The following is a 26,769-nucleotide window of genomic DNA, read 5'->3' as shown; positions in this document are numbered from 1 at the left end:
AGCCTGAGAGGGAAGTTCTCTACTACATTCCTACCACACGCCAGCAAGCACATCGTCTCTGATCAGGATCCATGTCAAGAAATTGACACGTTTTCCTTATTGTTCTTACTTTCTATTCATCTACTGTGTTCATCTCTAATCTTTCATTCATTATCTGTAACAAACGCTTATCTTTAGATTTTAATATCATTATCGTATTCATCATCATATCTCTATTCTTCACCATACATTCATCATCCATTTCCTTCACCATGTGTAACTAATCCCCTAGGGTAAAGGGAAAGGATTAAGTGAGTAAGTTAATCTTTGTTGAATAAATCGGCTGAGTTTAGCTAAAGCATGCTCGATGGCATCTTCACCTGTGAGAGTAGAAGTGAAGATGTTATTCCACCTCTCAAAAGAAGGTTGGAAGAATACGTTAACTAAAACGAGAAATATTTCCAGAGATAGAAACGACCTTATGTTCACCACGTTCATCCCTATTTCACCATAGATATTGGAACGCGGCCGATCATTGAAATATGTAAGCCAAGGGAAAGAGGAACCTTAGTTGTGTCCTCAACAAGATTGACGAACTTGTGATGTCCTTTCCCTCAACCCATTCTCTTTCTGACGCATTTTACAAGACTTGCCACAATATATCACTAGATACTTGCACATCTTCACAGCTAGTCCTCAATTTGTATGTTTAATTGTTTATTCCTTTATTTTATTGCCGCATCTTATTTTATCTATTTTACCGCACATTATTTATCATCACATTCTATTCTTTATCGCATTTTACTTTTACCTCAATTTGCTTTTCCCAACACAATTCATTATTATTTTATTTTTCCGATCGCATATATCACATCATTATCACATTAATCACCGGAATCCCCGTGTTCGACCTCATATCACTCTGAGAAACTTGCATTGGAATTATACTTGGTTCCAGCGTAAGAAAACTTGTGACACGCGCACACTACACGAATGCATACTACGAAAGCATCTAAACATCACCACATACATCATTTAGAACGTAGTATCACATATTATTATTATCAAAAGCACATACGTCATCAACTTATGAGTTGTTGACAACACGATTAAGAACTCTCCATTACAATTATATTAATTAGGCGGTTATGAGATAATTGGCCGAAGTTTTCTCCAGATTCGTGCAAAAGTGGGAAGCTCAATTCAATTCTTGTAACTGAAGAATAAAAATGAAAATAATTTTCATTTTGCAAGTGATACGCAAATTCCCTCACGGTGTGATTACTAGATGATCGCTTACCGTTGAGAGCCTTACGATAGTGCCCGTCTTCCTAAACGATCGCACACTCGCATAGCTAAACGATCGCTTGCGATTGTCTAAACGATCGCTTAGTGCACCAAGCAGAACTAAACGATTGCTTACCTTTTGATAGACGATCACTTAGCTAAACCTTCACGATCGTGTACCTCGACCTAAATGAGAAGCATCTGACTATACGATAGTCTTCTCTTTTCTCCCACTTGCTTGTTCGTACTACACGATCGCTTTTCCTCATTTCCTCTACCAATTCCATCAAAGTCCACCCTTTGTATTCTCACTCCGAGAATACCGAGGTCTTCAACCTTGTTGGAACAGTTAGATAATCAAAGTACCTAGTCTTCTGTTCCATTGGTGGTGTCGTCTCCGGTTGCTTCTTGTTCGTGTGCTGCTGATCGTGTAGATGACCGTGGTGCTGCTAGGTGTCTGCTTGCTAAACGAGTAAGAATGAGAGGAGTTTGTTCGCGTTGGACTGAGTTCTTATGAAGACAGTCTTCAACATGTACGTTTTCTCGATCTCTTGTATTTATTTGTTAAAGCATGCCAGTAATTAGTGTTTACAATGCATATCTGTATGTTAGAATGTATGTGTAGAAATTCTATCACAATAAAATCGAAAAGATCTACTTCTGCTCATAGGCACTCTTGCATAAGAGTTCCTTCATAACCAACTTACCATAGTATATTTATAACCTATAGTTTTAATGTTTCATCTCATGAAACATATAAACCATAGCCTTTTTTCTATTCCATGGCACTTAATGTAAATCTCATTTACATTAACCTTCCACTTGATGTATCTCATATACCATATCGATCATATCATATATAATCGAATTACCTCTTGTCAATTTGAACATTTCAAATCAACACCAAGAACTGATCCTCAAATTGAATCCATTGAGCTACCAAAGAGACCTTATGGACATGTAGCTCGAAGCTTCAATGGTACATGAATAACTAACTAAACTCTTTAGTCAGGGGATCCATCATTCGTTAACTGTCAGGCATTCCACTAAAGACCGACAGCTGAACTCTGCTTACTACAGATATATTATGTGTTTATCTTAATCAATCAACAGTGCGATAACCCTTCATAGATCGCTATAAGTACAACTCGACCAATAACCGTTATGCCCCTGTAGTTACATCTAACTCTTTAAGTACCATTGATCCCTCTAATGAACATAAGTCATAGTCCTACTATGATTGAGTCTTCTCTTCCAAAGAGAAGTTGTGACCACTATGTTCAAGTCCCGAAATCAGCCCTTAAGGGAACAATCTATCTACTTACCCCTGTTTCGGGAAGGAGTGAATTTCATCTTATATAACTGAGTTCCTAGCTCCCAAATCAGACAAGTCCCCAAAAAGATAGACATGTTGAGTTGGCAATCTGGTCACTCTCACCCATACTAATCAAAGGACCACTCTCAAAGGCAGGAGTTCCCAAAACACTCAGGATTGAGGTCATGTCACCTATGGTCGTTTAGGTGAGATGTAAGTCTTCAGTATCAACGACGTTATATACAGAGATTAATCATCTTGTGGTCTGGTCTTATACAAACTCTTTGTATAAGACACCTCCGCTCGCATGTCTCCACGTGAATGGTCAGGTTCTACCATCTGTAGTAGTTTACAACACTTGTAAACATTTACAAAGTGAGCCGTATTCGTAGGGTCACCAGGATCAGGAATCCCTCCTTAATCCTTATACTACAGACGTATTTAGGTTATCACTTAAGGCATGATCTACTTGTATATCTCATATACATGCTTAAGTTTACATATACTAACCATGGAGCTTTGTTTACTAGATATGAGTAAATGCCAAATAAAATAACTCTCATTTTATTCATAATAATGTGTATATATTACAAACTACGAGACTCCGAGAGAATTAGGACACCAATCCCTACAATGCCCTGAAGGGAGAAGGAAGGCTAGAATAACAAAATGCCTCTTTTAGTAAATTCATCTGACTCGATAGTGACCCCTTTTTGGAATGTTCAAGGACAAAGTCACTGAATGGGTAAGTCATCAATCCCTCAAATGAACTATGTAATGTACTTTATCTGTTGGGTTACGAATGCACATTTTACTAGAGGTTTCTATTGTATCAATCTACCCTTATTTAATTCCCACTCCTTTTCCACCTTGTTTGGCCATTCCTCTAAAGGGTTGTTGAGTAACAAGTGCATGTCTATTGGAACGTCTGTGCATTTTATCATCAACTTGATGAATTAATTTCAAGATAGAAAGCTTTCATATCATATATTAGAGGTTGTTCAAAAATACTTTTCGTTAACTAGTTTTCTAAAAGCCTCTTGTATTCACATCTCTCATCAGAAGGTACTATTTGATAATAATGTCTCTAACAAACTTCCTACTAAATTGAGTAAGCACTCAAATATCTGTCCTACATTCATTTGTAAGAGGTTTCCTAATGGATTGCAAATCATATCAACATGTCTCCCATTTTGCAAATAAGGCAAAGAAAATATATATACACACACTTTTAAGAACTTAGACTTCAAATTTAGTTTCCATTTAATTTATAGATTTCAAGATGCTATACTTTTATTCCTAAATTTTGAGCTTAATTTTTTTTAATCCTATACTTTTCAAATATTACATTTTATTGAGTTTATTTTCATTTTTCGTTTGTAAATATTAGAAATCTTAGCCAAATTTTAAAAACAAAAAAGAAATTTTAGTTTTCGAAAATTGACATGAATTTTGAAAATAATCTTGAAATGTATGTAGACAACAAAACATAGAAACTATAAAACGAAAATGGTATTAGTAGACCTGATTTTTTTAAAAAAAAAAAATAAATAAATAAAAAATTTAACAACTATCGAACCGGACAAACTTATTTAATTTGTTGAGTGTTACCATTCTTCCATGGCTATTATATGTTTGGCTAAAGAGGAAAGTAACTTCAACGTGGTACGTGGATTGGCGTGTTAAATTCCAAAATAATAATAATAACAACAACAATAATAATAAAATAAATAAATAAATAACAAATAAAAGCCAAAACTTATAATATACTGGAAAGGTGAGCGATTTGTTCTTTTTTTCCCTTAATTATTTATTTAAAAAAAACAATATTTGAATTACACTTTCTTAACCTTTGCACATTAGAAGGTTTATTTTAATTTTTTTTTTAAAGAAGGTTTATTTTCATGTTTTAAGGATCACATGTCTTTAATATTCAATAATGTGTTTTTTAGAATAATGAAGTTTATTTTATTCTTGTAATTTATACTAGACAAATAATAATGACTAAAATTTAATTTTCATACAAAAAAATAAGTATAAATTAAATTAGTTTATTTTTATTTTTTTAAAAAGGAAAAGCAATGAGATCAATAATAATTTTTGAGATGTAATAATAAGTTAAAAAGTAACTAAAATCTAAACACATTCAACAAAATCGTGACTTACCACAAACGATAATAAAAATATAAGTTTGAAATACATTATGCGTCCATAAATAACATTATAATCCAAATATAATATACATTTGTCAATCTGAATACAACTAAATTGATTAAAATATATTTATACATATTCTTTAAATAAGAATCTAGAATTTGAATACTTCACCCCATAGATATAATTAAACTAAATAAGTCTCATAATTAATATCTTGAAGTTATAAATTTATATAATTTATTTATTCTGCCTTTATAAAATGATTCTGACTACGTGGTGGATTTTTATTGGTACACATTGATGTCCTATTGATTTATCTAGATTTGAATCATTATAGTAAGTTACTAACGAAATCACCTCTGGTCAAGTTCAATCTTTTTTTTAAAAAAATAAAAATAAAAATAAAAATGACCTATCATTTATGATTATGATTTATGAAAATTGAGTAAATTGATAAAGATTTCAGAATCTGACACGTGTAAAGGCCATCATACAAGAATTAATAATATTAATAGCTTCGTTCTGAATGTAGATGTTATGGTGTAAAATTGGATAGCATAATAGAAATATGGATATCAATAAAATATAATATTAAAATAAATATAATATAATATATAAAATAAAAAATATATGAAATAAGAAATTTCTCAAAATTCTCTACTTTCTCCAAAATTCATGAATTTTATCCCATATATATGTGTCTTTTAAAAATCCACAAACGACCACTTATTAAGTCATGGATTGATCCTATACACATTCTCGACTAACATCGTGAATTGTAAGAATTTCAGCATTATTTGAGGAAGTAGCCATTATGGTCTGTTTCACTTACCGCCAAGATACAACAGTTTCTCCATGTGTGAATAAATAACCTGTTTGAGATCTAGCTTCGTGTAGATCAAATAGATATCCAAATCTGCACAATTAACTAGATCAAAATTTGATTTATTTGAATAAAACAATCTCATATCAATTGTTCCTTGAAGATAACGAATTATATGTTTAATCTCATTCCAATGTCTTTTTATTAGATAAGAACTATATCTTGCCAATAAATTTACTGAAAAATACAATATCTGGTCTTGTATTATTAGCAAAATACATAAGTGCACCAATTGCACCAAGATATAGTACTTCAGGACTAAGAAGTTCTTCATTATTGTCTCGAGGTCGAAATATATAGGAATGTTCAATGGATGTGCTTTGTTCATATAAAATATTTTCAAAATTTTTCCCGTATAAGTTTACTGATGAATAAATATCTCATTTGTTAAATGGTCAATTTGCAAGCAAAGGCAAAATTTTATTTTTTCAAGATCTTTCATCTCAGATTCTTTCTCACGATATTGTATTACCTTTGAAAACTTTTCAGGAGTTCAAATTATATTTAAATAATCAACATATACAATTATAAGAGTAAATCGATGTGATTTCTTTATAAAAACACGTGGACATATTGGATTATTTTGATATTATTCTTTCAACAAATATCCACTCAGGTGATTGTACAACATTTTTCCTCATTGTTTCAATCCATATAGTGATTTTTGTAACTTTATTGAATACAATTCTTGAGAATTTGATTTATATGTTTCAAATACCTTAAATCATTATGGGATTCTCATATAAACATCATTATCAAGAGATCCATATAAGTATGCCGTGACTATATCCATAAGATGCATATCCAGATTTTCATACACAGTCAGGCCAATTAAATATCTTAATTGCATCAACCATCGGAGGATCCACATATCCTCATAATCAATACTAGGTCTTTGTGAAAAACCGTGTGCAACTAGTCTTGGTTTATATCTTGTGACCTCATTATTTTCATTCTTTTTTCTCACGAATATCCATTTGTATCCCACTAGTTTGTCATCTTCTAGTGCTCGAACTACTGGTAAAAAAACCTAACGTTTTAAAAGTGAGCTTAATTCTGCCTCAATTGCTTCTTTTCACTGAAGCCAATCTTTTCTATATTATTGACAATCTTCAACCGATTTTGGTTCAGGATCCTCATTTTTCAGAAATAATATCAAGAGCAACATTATAAGCAAAAATATTATCAATAACTACATAGTTCGATTTCATTTTTTTTCTGTCATGATATAGTTTATTGAAATCTTATTATTATCTTTAAGTATTTCGTCTTCCTCACTAGTCATGTCAAGGATTTCTTCATGGGTATTTACATCTTCAACCAAGTCTTTTTTACTATTAATTATTTTTATTTTTCGAGGATTTTTATCTTTGGAACCCACTAGTCTACCATGCTTCTAACGTTTTCCAAATTTATTAATGACAACTTGTTGTGTTGGGATATCAATTTTCGATGGAATATATGCAGCTGGTATATGTGATTTAGTTATTTTCTTTGCATATGGTAATTGATTTGCTATATTTTGCAAATGAATTATCTTATGAACTTCAAGTTCACATTGATATGTACAGTGATCTAAATGAGACAATAATGATGCATTCCATATAATTTATTTTTCCAACTTCTTAATTCCTCCCCCTAATGTTGAAAATTCTCTCTCATTAAAATGACAATTAGCAAATCGTGCAGTAAATACATCACTCGTCAGAGGTTCAAGATATTTAATAATTGATGGAAAACCATATCCAACATATATTCCTAACCTCCTTTGAGGACCCATCTTAGTACATTATGGTAGAGCAATTGGAACATATACTGCACATCCAAAAATTATCAAATGGGAAATATTTGGCTCATGACCATAAGCTAATTGTAATGGCGAGTACTTATGATAAGCTACTGGCCCAATGCGTACAACTGATGCTACATGCAAAATAGCATGTCCCCATACAGATATAGGAAATTTAGCTCTCATAAAAAACGGTCTAACGATTAACTGCAAACGTTCTATGAATGATTCTGCTAAACCATTTTGTGTATGAACATGAGTTGCATTATATTAAGCACTTATCCCAATTGACATACAATAATTATCAAAAGCTTGGGATGTAAATTCACCAGTATTATCAAAACGAATGGTCTTAATTGTATAATCAGGAAATTGTGCTCTTAACTTAATTATTTGAGCAAGTAATCTTGCAAATGCAAGATTTCGACTTGATAATAAGCACACGTGTGACCATCTACTTTATGTGTCTATTAATACTATAAAGTATATAAATGATCCACTTCGTGGGTTAATAGGTCCACATATATCACCATGAATTCGTTCTAAAAATGCAAGAGGTTCAATTCCCACTTTGGCTGGTGATAGTCTAATTATTAATTTACCTCGAGAGCAAGCATCACATGATAGTTCATTAGATTGAAGAATCTCCTTGCTCTTCAATAAGTGTCCATTTGAATTCTCAACAATTCTTTTCATCATTATAGACCCTGAATGACCTAATCTGTCATGCCAAATAAAAAATATATCTGGATTTATGAACTTCAGGTTCATTGTTTCATATGTTTCAATTATTCGTATATGAGTATAATATAATCCAGAAGGTAAAGCAGACAACTTTTCCATACGTTTTTCATATGAGACATTAGATATGATATATAGATATTCAATATTATTCTTACTATCAGTCTCAATATGATAACGATTGCAACGTAGGATCTTTAAAACTAAGTAGATTTCTCTTTGATTGACTAGAGAACAATGCGTTGTCAATTTTGAATTTTGTTCATATAGGAAAAATGATATTTTCTTTTCCAAACCTCTCAATTAGGTTTGCAGAACCTGATATTGTATTGACTTTTCTTTTCAACATTGTTAGTTTGGAAAAATATTTTCTACTTGTAATTACTGCGTGTAGTTTCACTGTCTGCCAAACATATATTTTCTTTGCTCATTTTTTAATTACCCAACATATGAAAATGATCTATGTTTCTTCATCAAAAGAAAATAATTACAATAAGAAAAACAACACTTTGAATATACAAAAGTTAACATTTAGTAAAAGAAAAGAAACATAAAGATGGATAAAAACAACCATAATATTAAGTTTAGATATTTTCAAAGTCAAAAGAAATATTTGATGTTCCATCAACTTTTTCGATCTTCTCTTCAGGAGATTCAAAGAAGTTTGCCACATCCAAATTTGTCATATGGGATGAGCCAAATATGTCATTATCCTGATATGCAAATTTTACTTCCACATTAACCTCTTTTTCCTTCAGGGAGGCTTGATAGAGATCGACTAAATGTTTTGACGTACGATAGGTACGTGACCAATGGCCAGTCATTCCATATCGAAAGCATTTATTTTCAACACTTTTTGAGCTATTATCTTGTGAAGTTTTTCCTTTGTGATAATCATTCCCTATGGTTCTTTTGAAATTTGAATGATTAGAACGACCACCACGAAAATAATAATTATTTTTTCCTCTGCCATGGTCGCAACCTCAACCACAATAATTATTACAATTCACAGCATTTCTTCAGGGGATGATGTTGTTCCAGTTAATCGAGATTCATGATTTTTCATCAATAACTCGTTATTTTGTTTGGCCACGAGAAGACATGAAATTAGTTTAGAATATTGTTGAGAAGACATGAAATTAGTTTAGAATATTGTTGAGAAGACATGAAATTAGTTTAGAATATTGTTTAAAACATCTCTCTCAATATTGCTAGAGCATATTCGACACATGAAATATAGAAAATGTCTTATCTAACATATCAACGTTAGTAATTTTCTCTCCCCATAATAACAATTTTGAACTGATTTTAAATAATACGAAGTTGTAATCACTTACTAATCTGAAATCTTGTAGCCTCAAGTGCATCCACTCATAACAAGCTTTAGGAAGAATAACTGTTTTTCGATGATCATACATCTCTTTCAAATTTTTCCACAAGATATGAGGATCTTTTATTGTAGATACTCCATTTTCAGTCCCTCATGGAGATTGACGAAGGAAAATCATAGCTTTTGTTTTGTCTTGATTAGATATCATATTTCCTTCTTTAATTGTTTCCCCTAAGTTCATAGTATGTAGGTGGATTCTGGCATCGAACACCCATGACAAATAATTATTGTCGTTAATATCAAGGACTACAAATTCTAATTTTATGAGATTTGTCATAATACAACACTTTAGGACCTACCTTCAATAGAGGAAATGACAGAAGCTTGTGCTGAAAACATGTTGTAAAATTGAGGAACACAACGAGAACATATACCAATAAAATATAATATTGAAATATAATATAATATATAAAATAAATAAATAAGAAAATATGAAATATGAAATTTATCAAGATTCTCTACTTTCTCCAAAATTCATGGATTTTGCCAAATACATGTGTATCTTTTAACATCCAAAAATAGCCATTTATTTATAGGAATTTTGGCAAGTAGGATGCGACACACTTGGACATTAAGTAGGTTGACACTTCTTTTGACACTAAGCTTGGGCATCTATCTAATACATTATAATATTTTTTTAACTAAAAAATAAATAATAAAGATAATAATAAGAAACATAAATAAATTTATGATTTAAATAGGTTTAAATACTTTTTTTTGTCACTGCACTTTAGGTTTTAGTTTATTTTGGTTCTTGTACTTTTAAAATGTTTATTTTGTTCTTTATACTTTTAACTTTACTTCATTTTGGTCTTAATTTCAAAAAGTTTATTTTAGTCCTTATACATTCAATTTTGGTTCATTTTGGTCATTTTAACATTTTAAGGAATTAAAGTGATCATTTTTTGAACGTTTAAGAAGCAAAGCGAACTAAAGTTAAAAGTATAAGGACCAAAATTGATATTTTGAAAGTATAGGGAGTAAAATGAATCAAAATTGAAAGTATACGAACTAAAATGAATATTTTGAAAGTACAAATACTAAAATAAATCAATATTAAAAATATAGGAACCAAAATATTATTTAAATCATTTAAATATTATGACATACGCGAATGGCGTCAAATATTGAAATTTAACTCGGTTGCTTTAAAAGGAAGGTTTGACAATTTGATTAGAAAAACATTTTGCATGAAAGTGGGCAAACACTTGAGACACTATTCTCTCCATTATTTAATCCAAAAATAGAAAAATGTACCCCCCCCAAAAAAAACCTACCGATTCTTGTCTTATTTTTCCATTGGTTGATAAAGCCAGTATAACTTATAAAATGTTTAGAGTCATGTTAAAATTAATTTTTACCATTTTTAAAATCATCCAAAAAATATTTCTAATCATTCAATATCAATTTCAATAATATAAAAATACGTTTAAAAAGTATAAAATTAACCATCAAGTCAATTTCGAGTGATTAAAAATATATTTTAGAATGATTTTAACTATTTCAAAATCACTAATAATTAAGTGCATGTTTGAGAATCATGTTCAAAATCACTTTAAAACATTATTTTAATTCCTCATAACTAATTCAATGTTTGACTTTGAATTCGTTTGGATTAACTTGAGGAAAAATATTTTTATTTAAATACTTTTAAAAAAAGCTGATTAAAATATGCTTGAAAAGGTATTTTGACTAGAGACAATTCAATTTTTTTTCAAAATGACTTATTTTTTAAATTAGACACTTGAAAATATATTTTATATACACTTTTATATAGGTTGAGCTAATATTCATTCATTCATTGTTGTAGCTAAATACCACATTCAATAATTATTTTTTTTATTTAACCCATCAATCTACATATTATTTTATGCATATAATTGAAGTAATATTCAAACATTTGTTCTTCTTTTAGTTTTTGTTTGCATTTCAAATTTTATATTCAATAATTTCCAACCATTGTTATTATCTTTTAGTTTATTTTTTTTAAAAAAAAATCTAACACTAGATGACAAATTTCCAATTAAACCTAAGAATAGTAAGATTTTGTTTAATACCATTGTTATTTACATTTGGTTACATCACCACTTAATTTACTATTTACTAGTTGATATATATGCATTGTCCTAAATTTTAATAATGTTGATAGAAATATTAATAAGCACTTTTTATTAATATAATATTTGATGCAACATTAGATACCCATGACATTCTTTTATTGAAAAATAAGACAATGTATTTGATATTTTAATCAAAGTTTAAATTATAATTTTCCGAAGAAATGAGATAATGCCAATGTCACATTTCTATGATTAAATAACAACGAATATTCTATAAATTATTTTGCCCAATACAAATCATAATTTTTTGTTTTTGAAATAATACAAATCACAATTCACTTTAAGATATTCATCAAATGCTTTTTATTATTCATTTAGGTTTTCACACCTACCAACGTTATTAGTTGTAATCATAATATTAAATTTCCGTCGACATGTCGATATTTTTACTGATATTTTCACGTTTTCATGGATTCGATATCGACATGAGGAATGAATTGATATTTTCATTATATTATAAAAATGTCCACGAAACATAAAAAACAAGCATCAAAATGCTACTAATATAAAATAAGAAAAATTGTTTTAAATGATAAAACTATTGAAAACATTTTCAAATATAGCAAAATATCACAATTTATCAGTGATAGACACTGAAAGATGTCTATCAGTATCTATCAGTGATAGATGATGTAATCTATCAGTATCTACCATTGATAAACAATAACATTTTACTATATTTATAAATATTTTAATTAATTTTTTTGTAATTGAAAAGAACTCTCAAAGTAATATACTTCTTAACTTGATTGAAAATCACAAAATATTAATTTATTAATGTAAATTTCTATTTTTTAAAAATATATTGTTTTTATAATCTTTTTAAAAAATACTCATTGAAATTGACAATTTATTAATATTTTCATTAAAATTTTCATAAGATTTCGATTTGACATTTTAAATCTTCATCGTAATTAAATTGATACGAAAGGCATAATTAAAGAAAATGAAATGAAAGGAATCTGCTGCGTTTGTCATAGCGTGGCTTACGATGTGCGTCATATGGATAGGATAATCGTAAGATAGACACGTGGCGTCCTTGTCTGCCGTTCCATGTGATTAAAGTCAACGGTCTTGATTATAATATGATAAATTTCGGTTTCAAGTCAAGTCATCCAGTTTCCTCAGCCATTGATTTTGTTTATTTACTTTTTAATCCCCTTGTGTTTGACACCTGGCTATTGAGATAAGAACAATTTTTTTTTTTAAAAAAATCGTTTTATTTATTTATTCGAATATTAAATTATAAATTCAATAGAAATTTGTCGAAATGTACTTAGGACAGGTTTGAAAGCAATTTTAAAATGATTAAAACTATATATATATATTTTTCAATTTACTATGAAATTAAACATGTTTTAATGATAAATCAATTTTGATGATATGAAAACTGCAATTAAAAACGTAAAATTAAATGTTAAATTAATTTCGAGTGATTAAAGACATGTTTCGGAGTGATAAAAGTGATTTTAACAACTTCAAAATCACTTTGAAACATGTACTTAGGTTGGTAATGTTAGAACAGATGTCACAAAGGGTTGTTCCATCGTGAAGAAACCACTGTCATGAAAGCAATTACAGCGTGACCTCGGTGCTAATCACTATGTCGATTGCTCCTCAAGGTTAACACAACCTCCAAATTGAGGCGTGCACTCGCCGGAAAATGAACGTCGATACTACGTTCATAAACGAGCAAAAATGAACAGTCGTTCATAAACGATCGACAAAAATATTAATAAAATGATTTATTAAAAATTGTAATTAAATAATTAAATAAATAAGTAATAAAAATTTAGTTCTTTTTTTGCACAAACACGATTACTCGAACCCGCATGCCTGCCGATCGAACGGACGACAACGACATACGCATGTAGTGAAAGGGTTATACTTCTACCACCAACACACTTTGGACTCTCATATAGAATGTCTTGGTGTTTATACCCACTAGGCAATGCTAAATTTAACCATGTAGGACAAAACTTTTCCACTCCTCTTAACTTTTTCTATGGACCTAAGCCCAAAAGTCATTTTCAACAATCTCCTACAAATGACTGTTATAGAAAAGTTAACAGTAAATAATATCAAATATTATTTTGAAAAAAAACTATTATGAGCAAGTAAAGGAGATCGAACTTAAACATTAATATCTAATGATTTGAATTGATGCATAACGAAGTAGGCAACAACCTTGTTAGAGAGAGTGAGTTACTTCTTGAACTTTCAATAACACTGGTTGAGACCCCCACAACTTGTTTTACTTCTAGTCTTTTTCTCTATTGTGCAATATAGAGTGTACTTATTATGGTTATGCACATAAACCTCGGGTCACCATGAAAGCTCTAGAAAGAGACCTTTAAACTCTTTTATAGAAGGCAGACACATCTTCACTATCACATTAGATGCTTCATCAAGTTTGTTAGAGACAAACCACTCAAATTGAGCTATGAAAACTTTGTTATCTAGTCCGTGTTAGGACAATCTTCATCAAGTCTGTCAAAGACAAACCATTCAAATACTGAACTATGAAGATCTCATCACTATCCCTCAAGTCCACATCAACCACCCAAAGAAAGGGTCATGGATCATTAAAAAGTTTTAGTATTATCTATCAAGTCTATCCTAGGACCACCCACATAACGGACTATGGACCATCAAGTCTATCGCAACAGATCACCCAACCAATGAGCTATGGACCACTATAAGGGTTTAAGCCTCATGTTTACTAATAATTCTAAAATTATTTTCCTTGTTAGGTCTTTGGTCAAAGGATCAACTAAATTTTTCTCATACCTCACATATATCATTGGTAGGAGTCTATTGGTGATAGACCAAAAGTCTATCAACGATAGAAGTCTATTGCTGATGGACTTGCCTATATTTGTAATTTTTTAAAATGATGTTATACACTTGATTATTATTCATAAAAATACTACCAATTACAATTGCCTTAATTTTAATACACTAATAATGGGCTGGAAAAACGTAGTTCCATTTTTATTTTTTATTAAATATATTTTTGAAGTTTTGGGATCGTTTGGTAACGATTTGGTTATTAATTTTAGTTTTTTAAAATTAAGACCTATAAACACCAATTCCACAAATAAATTTTATGTTTTTTTTTTATTTCTTTACCATTATTTTAAAATTACATTCAAGTTAGTACAAGTTTAATCTTTAGTTTTAAAAATTATGACTAATAAATATCTAAATTTTCAATTTTAACTCTAATAAGTCCACTAAAATGTCTAATAAATATGTAAATTTTCAATTAATATCTAAAAATCTCATAAAAAGTTAAAAATGCTTAAAATTTAATCGTTGTGTTAGACAAAAGAACAAATATTTTTGTTTCTAATTGAACCTCAAATTTTGATTTAGTCAATAGTTACATTTTTTTTTTTAAAAAAAGAAGCCGATACAATGTATTAGACACACAAATTGAGATTTTAATAATCTATTATGTATTTTTATTAAGTTCAAAAACTATATATGACACAGATTTAGAACTTAATGGACTATAATTATAAGTATGTAAAGTTGTGTTTCTAACATAAAATTTTAGATGTCATTGTTCATATATAAATTAATAATGCTCGCTTTAACATGATCTTGTCCGTTTCAAATGCATATCCCAAATTAAGGAAGTGGAAAAAAATATATGGATCCATCACCGGAGATCATGATTAAGCTAAGTCCTCTACCATAATCATGATTATCAAAATAAAAAGTGATCATTGGGCACGATTAAGGAGTAAATATCATGTACCACTAGCGTGTAGTCAAACGCAGACGTCGCAATGATGTGTCATATGAGTGCCATGTAAAGAACACAAAAAATACTCGTGCACATGGTACGGTTATATGTTCAGAAACTTGTGTGAGTTCAATTTTCGATTTTTGGTTTTTCTTAACATTATTTTAATTTATATATGAAAAACTACTCCAAATTTTTTAATTTCTTGGAACTAATTTTTCTAGAACTACTTTATTCTTGAAATTTGTACTCTAATAGAATAACTTAGTGTTAATCACAAGAATATAATGAACCTACGAAACACAAAGTCAAGTTTAAGGACTTGAAAGATAAATAAATAAATAAGACTCCATAGACACTTTTTAATTTCAAAGACCAAATGATCACAAACTTGGAAGCTTATCGAACAAACTTGTAATTTATCAAATAATTTACTTCTCTTGCATTTAGTCAAAATTCATTTGGTTTTTCCAATTACCAAATTAGAGTAGAAATCAATTTTGCTTCGCACATGAAAATAAGAACATAATAGTATAGCCAATCCGAACCTAAATTAGTAGGTTTTCGAGTTGATGGTCCAATCCTTCACTCCATGCACTAGTTAAAAAAAAAAAAAAAAAAAAGAGAAGAGAAAAAGCATAATAACACAGATTATAAAATACAATACTTTATGATTTTAAAAAGTATTCTATCATACAAAAAGATCGTTCTTTTCACCAACCACAAGATAAAATTATTCCAAGACTTCTAATAATTTGCAATACCCCAACTGACTACTGAATATAAATTCGGGACAGTTACATCAAATGGTAAAAAAACTATCAGTCACATTGTGGTAGGAGTCACATTGTGGCAGATTCACCTAATGATTTCTCCTACCACAAGACGGGATCTGGATTGTGTCAATGTCGAATGAATAATCACATTCATTCCCATGCTACAAGAATTCCTTCAAAGAAACCATCTGTTCAGTTTGATGCAGAGTAGTATGATGGAATAGAATAACGCATCTTTATTTTCTCCCTTTGCTTAGAATGAAATCGCAAAGGGCAAAACCAAAATGCCTTTAATATTCATACATAACATTACCGGCAGCTAGCCAGTAAGCATAGCAAAAAACCATGCCACAAGTAAACGAGTTTAAGAAAGAATACCGTAAAATCTAGCATGACAAATTAATGGTATCATCAGCTTTAGCTTTCTCCTTTCTTCACACATCACCAGAACAATCATGCAACGATTCTGAGAAACGAGCTTTTGTTTAAGAATCTTGAGGTGTCTCAAATCTGGTTGGGGTGTCAATACCCATCATACAGCAAAGGCCTGATAATAGGATTATAAGCAAGACGATCCCCTGCATGGTTGGAGATAGGAAGCAAAATATAAGCCAAAATGGCACGTTACAGGTCACATTTGATAACCCTTTGAATTTTTAGGATTATGCTTATTTTCTTATAACTTCTTCACTAAAGTTTTCATCTTTTCTAGCTGAACACTTGAATTCATAAGCTAAATTTAAAAGATAAAAACAACTTTTTAAAGCCTACTTTCCTTAGTATTTAAATCATGGCTGAGTTTTTTAAAGTACTAAAAAGTACAAAAATAAAACAAAGAAATCAATAGATGGAAGGATTGTTTCTAAACTTAATTTTTAAAAACCAAATGATTATCAAAAAGATCTTAGTTTTTTGTTTTTTGTTTTTTGAAAATTAAGTTTATAAACATTACTTCCATCCATAAATTTCTATATTTTGAAAACTAAGGTCTCGTTTGGTAACCATCTGGTTTTGGTTTTAGTTTTTGAAAATTAAGCCTACAAATACCCTTCTCACTCCTAAATTTCTTGCTTTCTTATATACTTTTTACTCATGTTTTCAAAAACCAATCCCAATTTTGAAAACTAAAAGTAAGCCTACAAACACCCTTCTCACTCCTAAATTTCTTCCTTTCTTATATACTTTTTACTCATGTTTTCAAAAACCAATCCCAATTTTGAAAATTAAAAGTAGCTTTTAAAAACTTGTTTTTGTTTTTGGAATTTGACTAAGAATTCCACTCTTGTACTCAAGAAAGATGCAAACCATTATAAGAAAATGTGAGGAAATAGGCTTAATTTTCAAAAACCAAAAACAAAAAAACGAAATGGTTACCAACTAAAGTCTAGTAGTTTGTCAATTCCTAGTAGTATCAATGATATAAGCACCCGGCTCTGTAAGCATAAAGCAAGAATATCAAGTAAAAACAGTGAGTGACTCACAACAAAAAGGCCCTCGAGAAGAGATGATTTAATTTGGCAGACTTCATCACAAAAATCTTCTGATTTAGCTGACCCATTTCCAGCGGAACCTTCAGCCATAAATCTTCCCAGCTCCACGTAAGAATGGCGAATGGACCTAAAGGGATCTGATATATAGAGAATTTCATACTTTGCCCCAACATGCTCTGCAGAAGTCATTATCTCCAACAAAGTTTTGCCTATAATAATTTCAAAATTCAACATAAGAATTTTATACCATAACATCAATCATATTGCCTGTCCTAACGACCATCTGAAGACAAAAATAAAATGAGTCAACATACTTTCAGAGGTCCATGGATTGCCTTCTTTAGGAGAACTGAAATCTCCATGAGAGAAAACGACCAATTCTGTCTCTCCCTCCGGCTTCTTTTCCATTCTTGAAACCATATAATCCTATTTGTTTAATGCAGAAAAAATAAATAAGGATGTTATTAATGTTCTAGGAAAAGGAAAACAGATTACTTTAGTCATATAATGACAGTTACATTAATCGAATGCGCCAGCATTGGAAGTTTCTGGAATGATTCATCCTCAACAGAGGACAACTCCTGGAAAGCACTATTGCTGATTCTGAGATCATGCCCACATGATTTTTTAAACTCTGAGATCAATAACTTTTCAATTGCACCCCTTTCTGGTGCAGCCACATAGGGAAATGCCATGGAGAAGTTAGACCTTGAGAAAGAAACCTGTGAAAATTGATCCTTGATTTAGAGTAAAGCCTCAAGACATGCAGTTTTGGAATTTATAAGACAAATTGCTTTTCCAAACCTTAAGTAAGTCCATAAGATTTGGATCCACTTGCCTGCTCAACATGAAATCTGACTGCAACTATAGAAAACAAAAGACTCGTCACACTGTGAACCAACATAATGTTGATCAAGAAACCAACATAACAGTGCACCAAATTATTATCCTTAATAGTAGAAATGCTATTGGTGGCACATTGACATAAAAGAAAGTTCTGAACTAGCATCATAATCTGAGTACGAACAAATAAATAAAGAATAGAACTCAAGGACACAGTTGTACAACCTATAGAACAGATCCTGTTCAAGTAAGATCGTAACAAATAAATAAAGAATAATAATAATTATTATAAAAAAGCATGCAGAACGTGGATGACATGACACTTCAAAATTCATAGTTATTCTTTTCAAGCCTTGCATACAAGTAAATTATAGGAAATTGACTTTCCCAGAAGTTTAATGATCAGAGCCATTCGCAACGGTTCCCTCAATTCTTTCTTTTATTTCACCATTGGAATTTGGTTATTCACCATGTACGAGGATCCCCACTAAGCATCCATGGTTGAATGGTTAAAATGCCCAACTCATAATTGGCGAATTCGTAGGTTCAATTCCTACTAGATGCACGCCAATGGGACCCTCCAATACTGCCAAATTGGCCTACTTCTTGCGTGTACCAATTGAAGTTTTTTGAAAAATGAAGTTCATAATGAATTTAGTTCGTATCAAGAGGGATAAAACTGAAATGAAAAAATAATCTTTGCCCTATCACATCACATTGATAGATTTAAGAGGGTTGTGTATATAAGTTTTTTTTCTAAAAAGCAACACAGGAAAATTTTTAGTTTTCCAATGTTGGGGTATTTATACTTCCATCACCTCCTGAACTCCATATTTTCACCATTCAACTTCATTTAGTATATTCTAAAACAAATAGGATTTGTCCATCTAATTTATATCAATATCCCAATGATTTAATACTTGCAAGGCGTTTTGTCTGTGATGTAAAATATTACAGGCCACTGTCTTAAGGCCACTGTTTTGAGAAGTGCACCTAGGCACAGAAAAGCGAGGTAAGGATGCCTCGTTAATAAGGTGCATTAATGCACACTCTCCTCTGCATTTTCGTGCATGCCTCAATGTGCCTGAATTCCTATGTTTAATTTTTATAAATAAATCAATAAAATACTTCTAAAAACCATTATTATTCTCATTGATCTCCTAAAAGTGAAGCAAAAAAACTCTCATTTTTAAAATTTCTCTATCTCATCATTTATAATACTATATTTTTCTTTAAAATTTTATTTACATTTTCTTATGGTACACCCCTAAAAAAATCAAAATTTCGCCACATGCTTAAGCTCCGGAGACCTATTGCACTCTAGTGCATCTCAAGTTACCATTAAAGGCAAGTCTCCAGTCCTTCCCTTCCAAAGGTATGATGTAAGCCTCCTCTTAAGTTAAAAATGGTTGATAGCAACTTAAAAATGTAACTCCATCTATGGTTAAGTGATTTCTCTCTCTCTAAGTGTACTGATTGTTAAATTAAAGAACAAAAATATAAAATTCTAACATTTAATTTTCACTTACCTAAGAAAGATTTCATAGGTAATTTCCAACATTAACATCATAATCACTAATAGGATCGTTCTTTTTTATTCTTTGGTATTTTAATATGATATACTTACAATCATAAATTTAATACATCAATCAAATTTGTTTCTTATAAAAAAAAAAACAAAAAAAAGATATACTTATAATCATAATAATGAGGAACTGCAAACCATAACACACGTACTAGCCTTCGGTAGTCTTCCCAGCTGTTTAACACTTGAGATTTTTGTCTTTATGTTTCCTTAATCGTCTCTAAAGCTGCTGGTTTCATTAAGTTGGAGATTAAGAGCCTATTTGAATTTACTTTCTTAGTGCTCAAAATAGTATTTTTAAGTAAAAAAAAAAAAATGTTTTTAAGCACTTAGTAAAACCAAACAGCCCTAAGTTCTTTTACTGCAGCCTCTTTATTATTATACTACTGTTGTTTGAGGTTAGTTTTGGGGTTAAAGGCTGGTCTATAATCTATATATCGCTAGAACTTAGGCTGTGATGTTTTAAAAAATTAAATAAGAAAAAACTTCTCCAAGATTTGAGTTTACAGCATAAATGGACATTTATTGTTTCAAATGTCCGCAATATTTTGGTGTTATTCTTCTAAATTCTAATCCCTGCAAGAGGCACAAAGACACCAAATCTAACTACCTTAAGTACTTTCTCAATTAGGATTGAACTTCTATCGACTAAACAAGACATTCACTTGAAAATCTTATTAAAACATTGTTTGTCATTTACTTGTAGACTCTTGTTGCTTCGTTTAGGTTCATTCTTAGTTCCCTTTTCATCTTGTTCTTTCATCATGTTTCTTCTCTACCCTGTGGAGGTTAAAATCTTTAAGAAACCCTAGTTCTTTACTTGATTGGTTGCCTTGGGAAAGATTAATAACCTCAATGTTATCCAAAAAAGCACGAAGCTTCGTTAGCCAAATGGTTGGGGCATTTTCCCCTTGAACCCAACTTGACACATGATCATCATAAGTTTGGTTCTCATCCTTTTGAATGGTTGTCGGGTGGGGTTAGGCTCTTACCAAAATTTAAGGCAAGATATTTATTCTAGAGTTCCCTTCTTTCTCTCACTTGGTTCATTGTGTGGTGGGGGAAGGGAAGTAAATGTGGGCGGACCATTGGGTGAGACCCAGTCCCCTTTTCTCTGCATTTCCTTATCTCTATTGTTTGTCTTCCTTTAAGAATAGGGTAGTTTCTGATTTCTTGATCTGGTCAAGGAGCTCAGTTTCTTTTCCGTTTGGGTTTCGTCACTCTTTGACCAATAGAAAAGCAACATATGTTGCATCTCTCTTCTTCTTGTTGGGAGAGATTGTTTTCCACTTGGGAGAAGGGCTCTTAGTTATTTTGATTTCTTTCGTAGTGGGGAGATTATGTGTTCAAACTCCTACAAATATCATTTCCTCCTCAATTAATATTGATTTCCACCCGTGGGTCTTTTACAAATTTTCAAGCCTACAAGCAGGGGAGTGTTAAAATGTTGATATAATTAAATTTACCATAACCTATCAGCTTAAGCTTTTGGGTATGATGAACGTGAACACGTTAAAAGTTGGTTTTCTATTTTATAAAAATGTTGGAATCACAGAATGCATCTTTAGGATAACTCATCTAGTATATTACACAAATAAGTCTATTAAATGTTCTAACCTCAAACAATAATCCCAAATTCAAATTTAATAAACAAGGGATCAGAATTTTGGCTATAAGAAAAAACACAATGAAGTATAAAATAAAGTATAAACCATGCGAGAGACCAAACAAATTCACAATAACTGAAACCATTACACGATGAAGAGCGGTAAATCTCGAACTCCATATATTCCTACCTCTGAACCAATAAAGATTATTGCAAGATCCACATGTTGCTCTACTTCCTTTCCCATGCACTAAAGAATTAAACAATTAATAATGTTAATAATACATAAATATGAGAAAAGAAATCAATTAAAAAGATTCTTTTTACGAAGAACCAAAATTTCATTGAGCTTTAAAAGATAAATAAATAAATAATAAATAAAAGGGCATCCAAAACCAAGCCCAAAAAGAAAGGGAGCCAAAATAAAGAAAAGGATATACCAAAAAGCAAAACATGTAGCTTTTTTAAAAAATAAAAATTGTGCATAGGAGGACATTCTTACAAACTTTTGACAGCAAACTCTAGAACAAGATTTGAAACGTTACAAACGCACCAGAATTTTTGACCAGCCCCCTTCATACAGAACAGACTTTGCAAGCTCCTGTGGGGAAATGGTCTGATAATCAACATATTTGTCTTCAATGTTGTTAGAAAACCTGCAGACATACCGTACAACTTTTAAATCAATTGAAAAACAACAATATAGAGTTTATTATAACACATCTAGAACAGTTGTTCAATAAGTGGTCCCTCCCCCTCCCAAAAAAAGAAATATGAAAAAAAAAAAAAAATAGAAGAATTCATTCCTATAGAATAAAATGAAGGATGATAATGGGGAAACTAACCAAATAGACTGAAAGAAAACGAACAATGCAGAATCTAAAATTTAAAATAATAACAATAAATCATAATCAACTAAGCAGGGAGAAAGGCAATTCACTATAGCTTCATCTATGCAGTGTTAATACTATGCATATTGTGCCAAACTGCCTGTAGTATTACATGAACATTAATTTTACAAACTATTGAGCTCTTATACGAACTGCCATATGACTCAAGCGGCAAACTCTGCACCTTCAATTGGCAAATACAGGAACAACAGTTTAAGTAACCAGGAGAAAATTTTCCAAAAGTAATCTAAGGAAAGGCCAACCAAAAAAAAAAAAAAAAGGACCCAACAACTAAAAGGAACATCCCAAAAATCCTGATGTAGATATGTTCAGATGTGTTTATAATTCATTTGAAATGGTTGATACACAAAAAATGTCACATATCACATAAAAGAAACACAAATAAGTCAAGCAGCATACCTGTGGCGATGGTGTGGGGACCAAAGGAATGCAGGAACAGTAGATGGCAAAGATGAGATGGGCTCAAATGTCGCTGCCGCCAAGAAAACAACAAGAGACAAACCCAACATGGGCACGTCTACCTTCTTCATCTCTCTGTTTTTCCACATCAACAAGAGAATGGGTGAGTATACAAAAAGTTAGAATTCATGTGAAGAGATCTATTTGGCAGGTGAAATTCATATATCACATTTGATGAATCTGAACTTTTCAAAAGTTATCAGAAAAGAAAACGATATTGATTAAAAAATATATATATACATAGCTTCTTATCGGCCCATCACATCACTCTACCTTTGAAGGACATTGTATCTAGCCCCTGCTATCATTCAGCTGAATCTCAAGATGATATCCCCACTAACCTTAAAGCTCCTCTCTCAAATGCTCCACTCTTTGAGTAACATTGCCCATATGTTGATCCCACCCTCTCATTGCCTCACCCCTACCAGTACCTTTATTCCCCACTTAACCCCTTTGATCACCAACCAATGGGACAATCTTGAATCCCATATGATACAATGGGGAAGCTCATTATGATGGCTCAAGATAACCAAGAGCCCTTATCAATGATTTCACCAACCATATCAATTCCACGTATGTTATTTTATACAAAAGAAAGTAAAAAATATAAATCAATGTCAACAGAAGGTTCATCAAATGCATATGGAGTTCTAGAAATATTGGCTGTTCTCTTGTTGCTTGTGGCTTCTCTGGAAGCATCCTTACTCTATGGAATAACCCACCTATCCAAGACGTGGAGGTTAGTGATGGTGCATTTTCTCTATCTCTCCTTGTATCCTTGGTGGATGATTCTTGTTTATGAATTTCAGGCATTTATGGCCCTTCACAATCAGTCCATAGAGCACAACTTTTGCAATAATTGTATGATCTTTCTTTCTTATGTAGTCATTGGCTTTTGGGAGGTGGTTTCAACGTAACTCCATGCTCTGATGAGAAATTTTACTCTCCCTTTTACCTACTAAAGTATGATGTTTTTCGATCCTTTTATTGACAGTTCCAACCTCTCAGGGATTTGCCTCTCCTAACTGGACTCACTTGATCACACAATAGTGGAGCTTCTACCGCACTCGAATTGACAGATTCTTACCATTTAGTAATCATTTGCTTGGGTCAGAGACTCAGAAGGCTTGAGAGGATTACTTCCAGGATTTCTTGACTTTTGTCAACAAAAGATATGCTCCTCCCTATTAGTCTACCCAACCTAATACACTCTCCCTCTTTCTATCAATCAAGCCGATTTGCTAGATTTCTACTTTGTTCGTCACTCAAGCACTTTTTGTTTGATCTAGAGATTCATCCACAATGTTGCACAACTATAAAACTCCTAGTTTTGTTTGGAACTGAAGGATTTGTACGAAACACAACTAAGTTTAGATCATGACTTTGATACCAATCGATAAGAACAACAAAACCTCTATCTATTCCCATAATGGTATGATATTGTCCACTTTGAATGTAAACCCCCATAACGTTATTTTTGGTTTCACCCCAAAGACTTCATACCAATAAAACTAATTTTCCTCACTTATTTTCCATCGATCTCTTATTTCTCTAGTGACTTTACTAGTGGTTTCAACTTTTAGTAAATGCAACTTACCTACTCTCATGTCACAATGGATATGTTTTCTCAGAATCATCGGATTGGATTTCTTTTGCATATCGAATCTAAAAACCACAAGAACGAATAACTTTTATTCCTTGAGAAAAAAATTTGTCACAGAAAACAAATTAACGAAAAAACAATCAACTAAACATATAACTTTACTGAATTCAATAAAATTCATACCCGATGCGTAAGAAGAAGGGGGGAAAAAACCCTATGGCAATGTAAAAAATCTAGCAAATTCGACCAATAATGAAGGATCTGCTACAGTTAGGTACAATCTCTGGAAATCAAAACTAAATATGAAGAACAGAAAATCAAAATGAGATAAATGGGAACTAAGTAAAGTGATTTTCAATTTCAATTGTTAAAACAAACAGAAAACTTTCAGGTTCAGAGCTAATCTAAACAGAAATCAATTCAATTTGGAGAGAATAAAAGAGAGATTGAGAGAGAGAGAAGAACCTGGAAGGTGATTATGAACAGAGGCAACGTTATATCAGCAGAATCTTTGAGGATTTCTCTCGCAACTGAGAGGAAAGTCGTCCGAGCTCTGTCTTTCCTCAAGGAATTTGATCTATTTGGAGAAATTTTTCGATGATATGTAATATTGTGCTGATGTGCTCCAGAGCCTTAGGGAGAGAGATTCTTTTAACTTTCTTTTTATTTTTTTATTTATTTTTATTTTTTCTTTTATATAATGGAGATTCTGAAATTTTGATGGGCCGAATCACGTTAACAACAGTGACCTAAATTTTATTCCATCGATTATGTTGAAACATTTGGGATTAAATGTTAAAACCTAATAATTCATTTTCGTTTTTTACTTTGAAAAATAAATATTATAAAAAAACAATTAAAACGTATATGATATATCTATTTTAAAAAAACAACTCTTAAAATAGTCCATTTTAAAAAAAACAATAAATTGTCATTTTTTTAATTATAAACATAAAATATACTTAACATATTTATGTCAGACTACACAAATTACAAATTGAATATTATAAATTTTTTCTTTAAAGTCGAGCTAGTACAAACCCTATGTCGGATGAGCAGGTTCATGTTAGCTATCTCTTTTTATTTTTAGTGAAGAATTTTTAATCATTAAATATATGAAGGAATATGAATATACCACTAATTTATAAATGATGCAACATCTTATCAACATTAATCCTACAAATTCGTAACATCTCTTTTTTCGATAAAAGAATTTTTTTCCAACTTTATCTTGATAGAAATTATTTATATTATTTTTTTATAAATAATTTTTTATTCTTTTACACATCTTATTCCTTGTATTTTGACAAATCAAAAAACAATTTCTCCCTCCACTATTTTTCTTTCCCTTATTAACAATAAAAATTCATTATAATAAAACAAAAGACTATATTAAATTATTGTTTTTAATTATCTATAATAATAAATTTTACCAAATACAAATTAATCCTCAATCACTTTTTCGAATTTACAACCAAACATAAATTGAATTTTGGATTCAAATTTTAAATTTGAAACCAAACGTGTTTTCAGTTATTATAAGAAAGAAGAATTTGTTTTCATTTTCTACTAATTCTTTGTTTTCAAAAATAAATTTTCGAATCACAAACCAAATGGGGTCTTCCTTTACATTTTTACTCAAAAAAATCATTTGCAACAGCAACAACAACAACCACCTTAAAAGGAATACCTTTTTAATCTTTGGGTTTTATATAATAGGCAAGTTTAGTTGTAGGTTTTCAAAATGTAACTTTCTAGTAGTTTTTAAAAATTAGTGCATTTGGTTTTCAAGTTTTTAAAATATATTTTTCTGTCCCAAAATTTTTAAGAATGAGTTTAGAAGGTCCTCAAATAATTTTTTTTCTTATTACTTTAAATAATTAAATGACATTTTAATTCAAAAAAATAATTTAAAAAAGTATCTCATCTCTAAAAAAATTTAGAAAAATATTTTTTAATTTTAAATAGGGTAATTGTTTTAAGTGGTAAACTGCTGAAAATATTTCCGAGTACTATCTATCAGTAATAGACCGTGATAAACTTCTACTATTGACATCGATAGATAGTGATACAAGTCTATC

At 30.8% G+C, this 26,769-nt stretch overlaps 1 protein-coding gene across 4 annotated transcripts; it reads right to left on the bottom strand.

The window, feature by feature from the left end:
- Nucleotides 1–16,312: 16,312 nt before the first annotated feature.
- Nucleotides 16,313–25,347, bottom strand: LOC120075692. Of its 4 annotated transcripts, XM_039029302.1 has the most exons (11): nt 25,154–25,347; nt 24,872–24,984; nt 24,683–24,750; nt 23,026–23,160; nt 22,269–22,371; nt 21,906–21,965; nt 18,486–18,545; nt 18,200–18,403; nt 17,996–18,107; nt 17,673–17,890; nt 16,313–16,769 (listed from the first exon to the last, which is right to left on the bottom strand). In XM_039029302.1, exons 4-11 carry the CDS (start codon nt 23,154–23,156, stop codon nt 16,677–16,679), a joined length of 981 nt encoding a protein of 326 aa, XP_038885230.1. In that variant the 5' UTR covers nt 23,157–23,160; nt 24,683–24,750; nt 24,872–24,984; nt 25,154–25,347; the 3' UTR covers nt 16,313–16,676. The 4 variants fall into 4 exon arrangements, with proteins under 4 accessions (XP_038885230.1, XP_038885231.1, XP_038885232.1 ...); XM_039029303.1 differs by lacking the exon at nt 24,683–24,750; XM_039029304.1 differs by lacking the exon at nt 24,872–24,984.
- Between the last annotated feature and the right edge of the window lie 1,422 nt (nt 25,348–26,769).

Source organism: Benincasa hispida, chromosome 4 (assembly GCF_009727055.1).
Source record: "Benincasa hispida cultivar B227 chromosome 4, ASM972705v1, whole genome shotgun sequence".
Taxonomy (NCBI): domain Eukaryota; kingdom Viridiplantae; phylum Streptophyta; class Magnoliopsida; order Cucurbitales; family Cucurbitaceae; genus Benincasa; species Benincasa hispida.
The sequence above is the reverse complement of the archived record's forward strand: the minus strand, read 5'-3'. Positions and strand labels throughout refer to the sequence as shown.

Bases quoted from the DNA above. Each gene is read 5' to 3' on its own strand.
- LOC120075692 (XM_039029302.1), bottom strand. From the start codon at position 23,156: ATGAAGAAGGTAGACGTGCCCATGTTGGGTTTGTCTCTTGTTGTTTTC. The intron at 21,966-22,268 runs GTGCGTTTGTAA...TTAATTCTTTAG, and splicing joins GGGGCTGGTCAAAAATTCTG to TGCATGGGAAAGGAAGTAGA. The intron at 18,108-18,199 runs GTAACTGTCATT...TTAAACAAATAG, and splicing joins TGCTGGCGCATTCGATTAAT to GATTATATGGTTTCAAGAAT.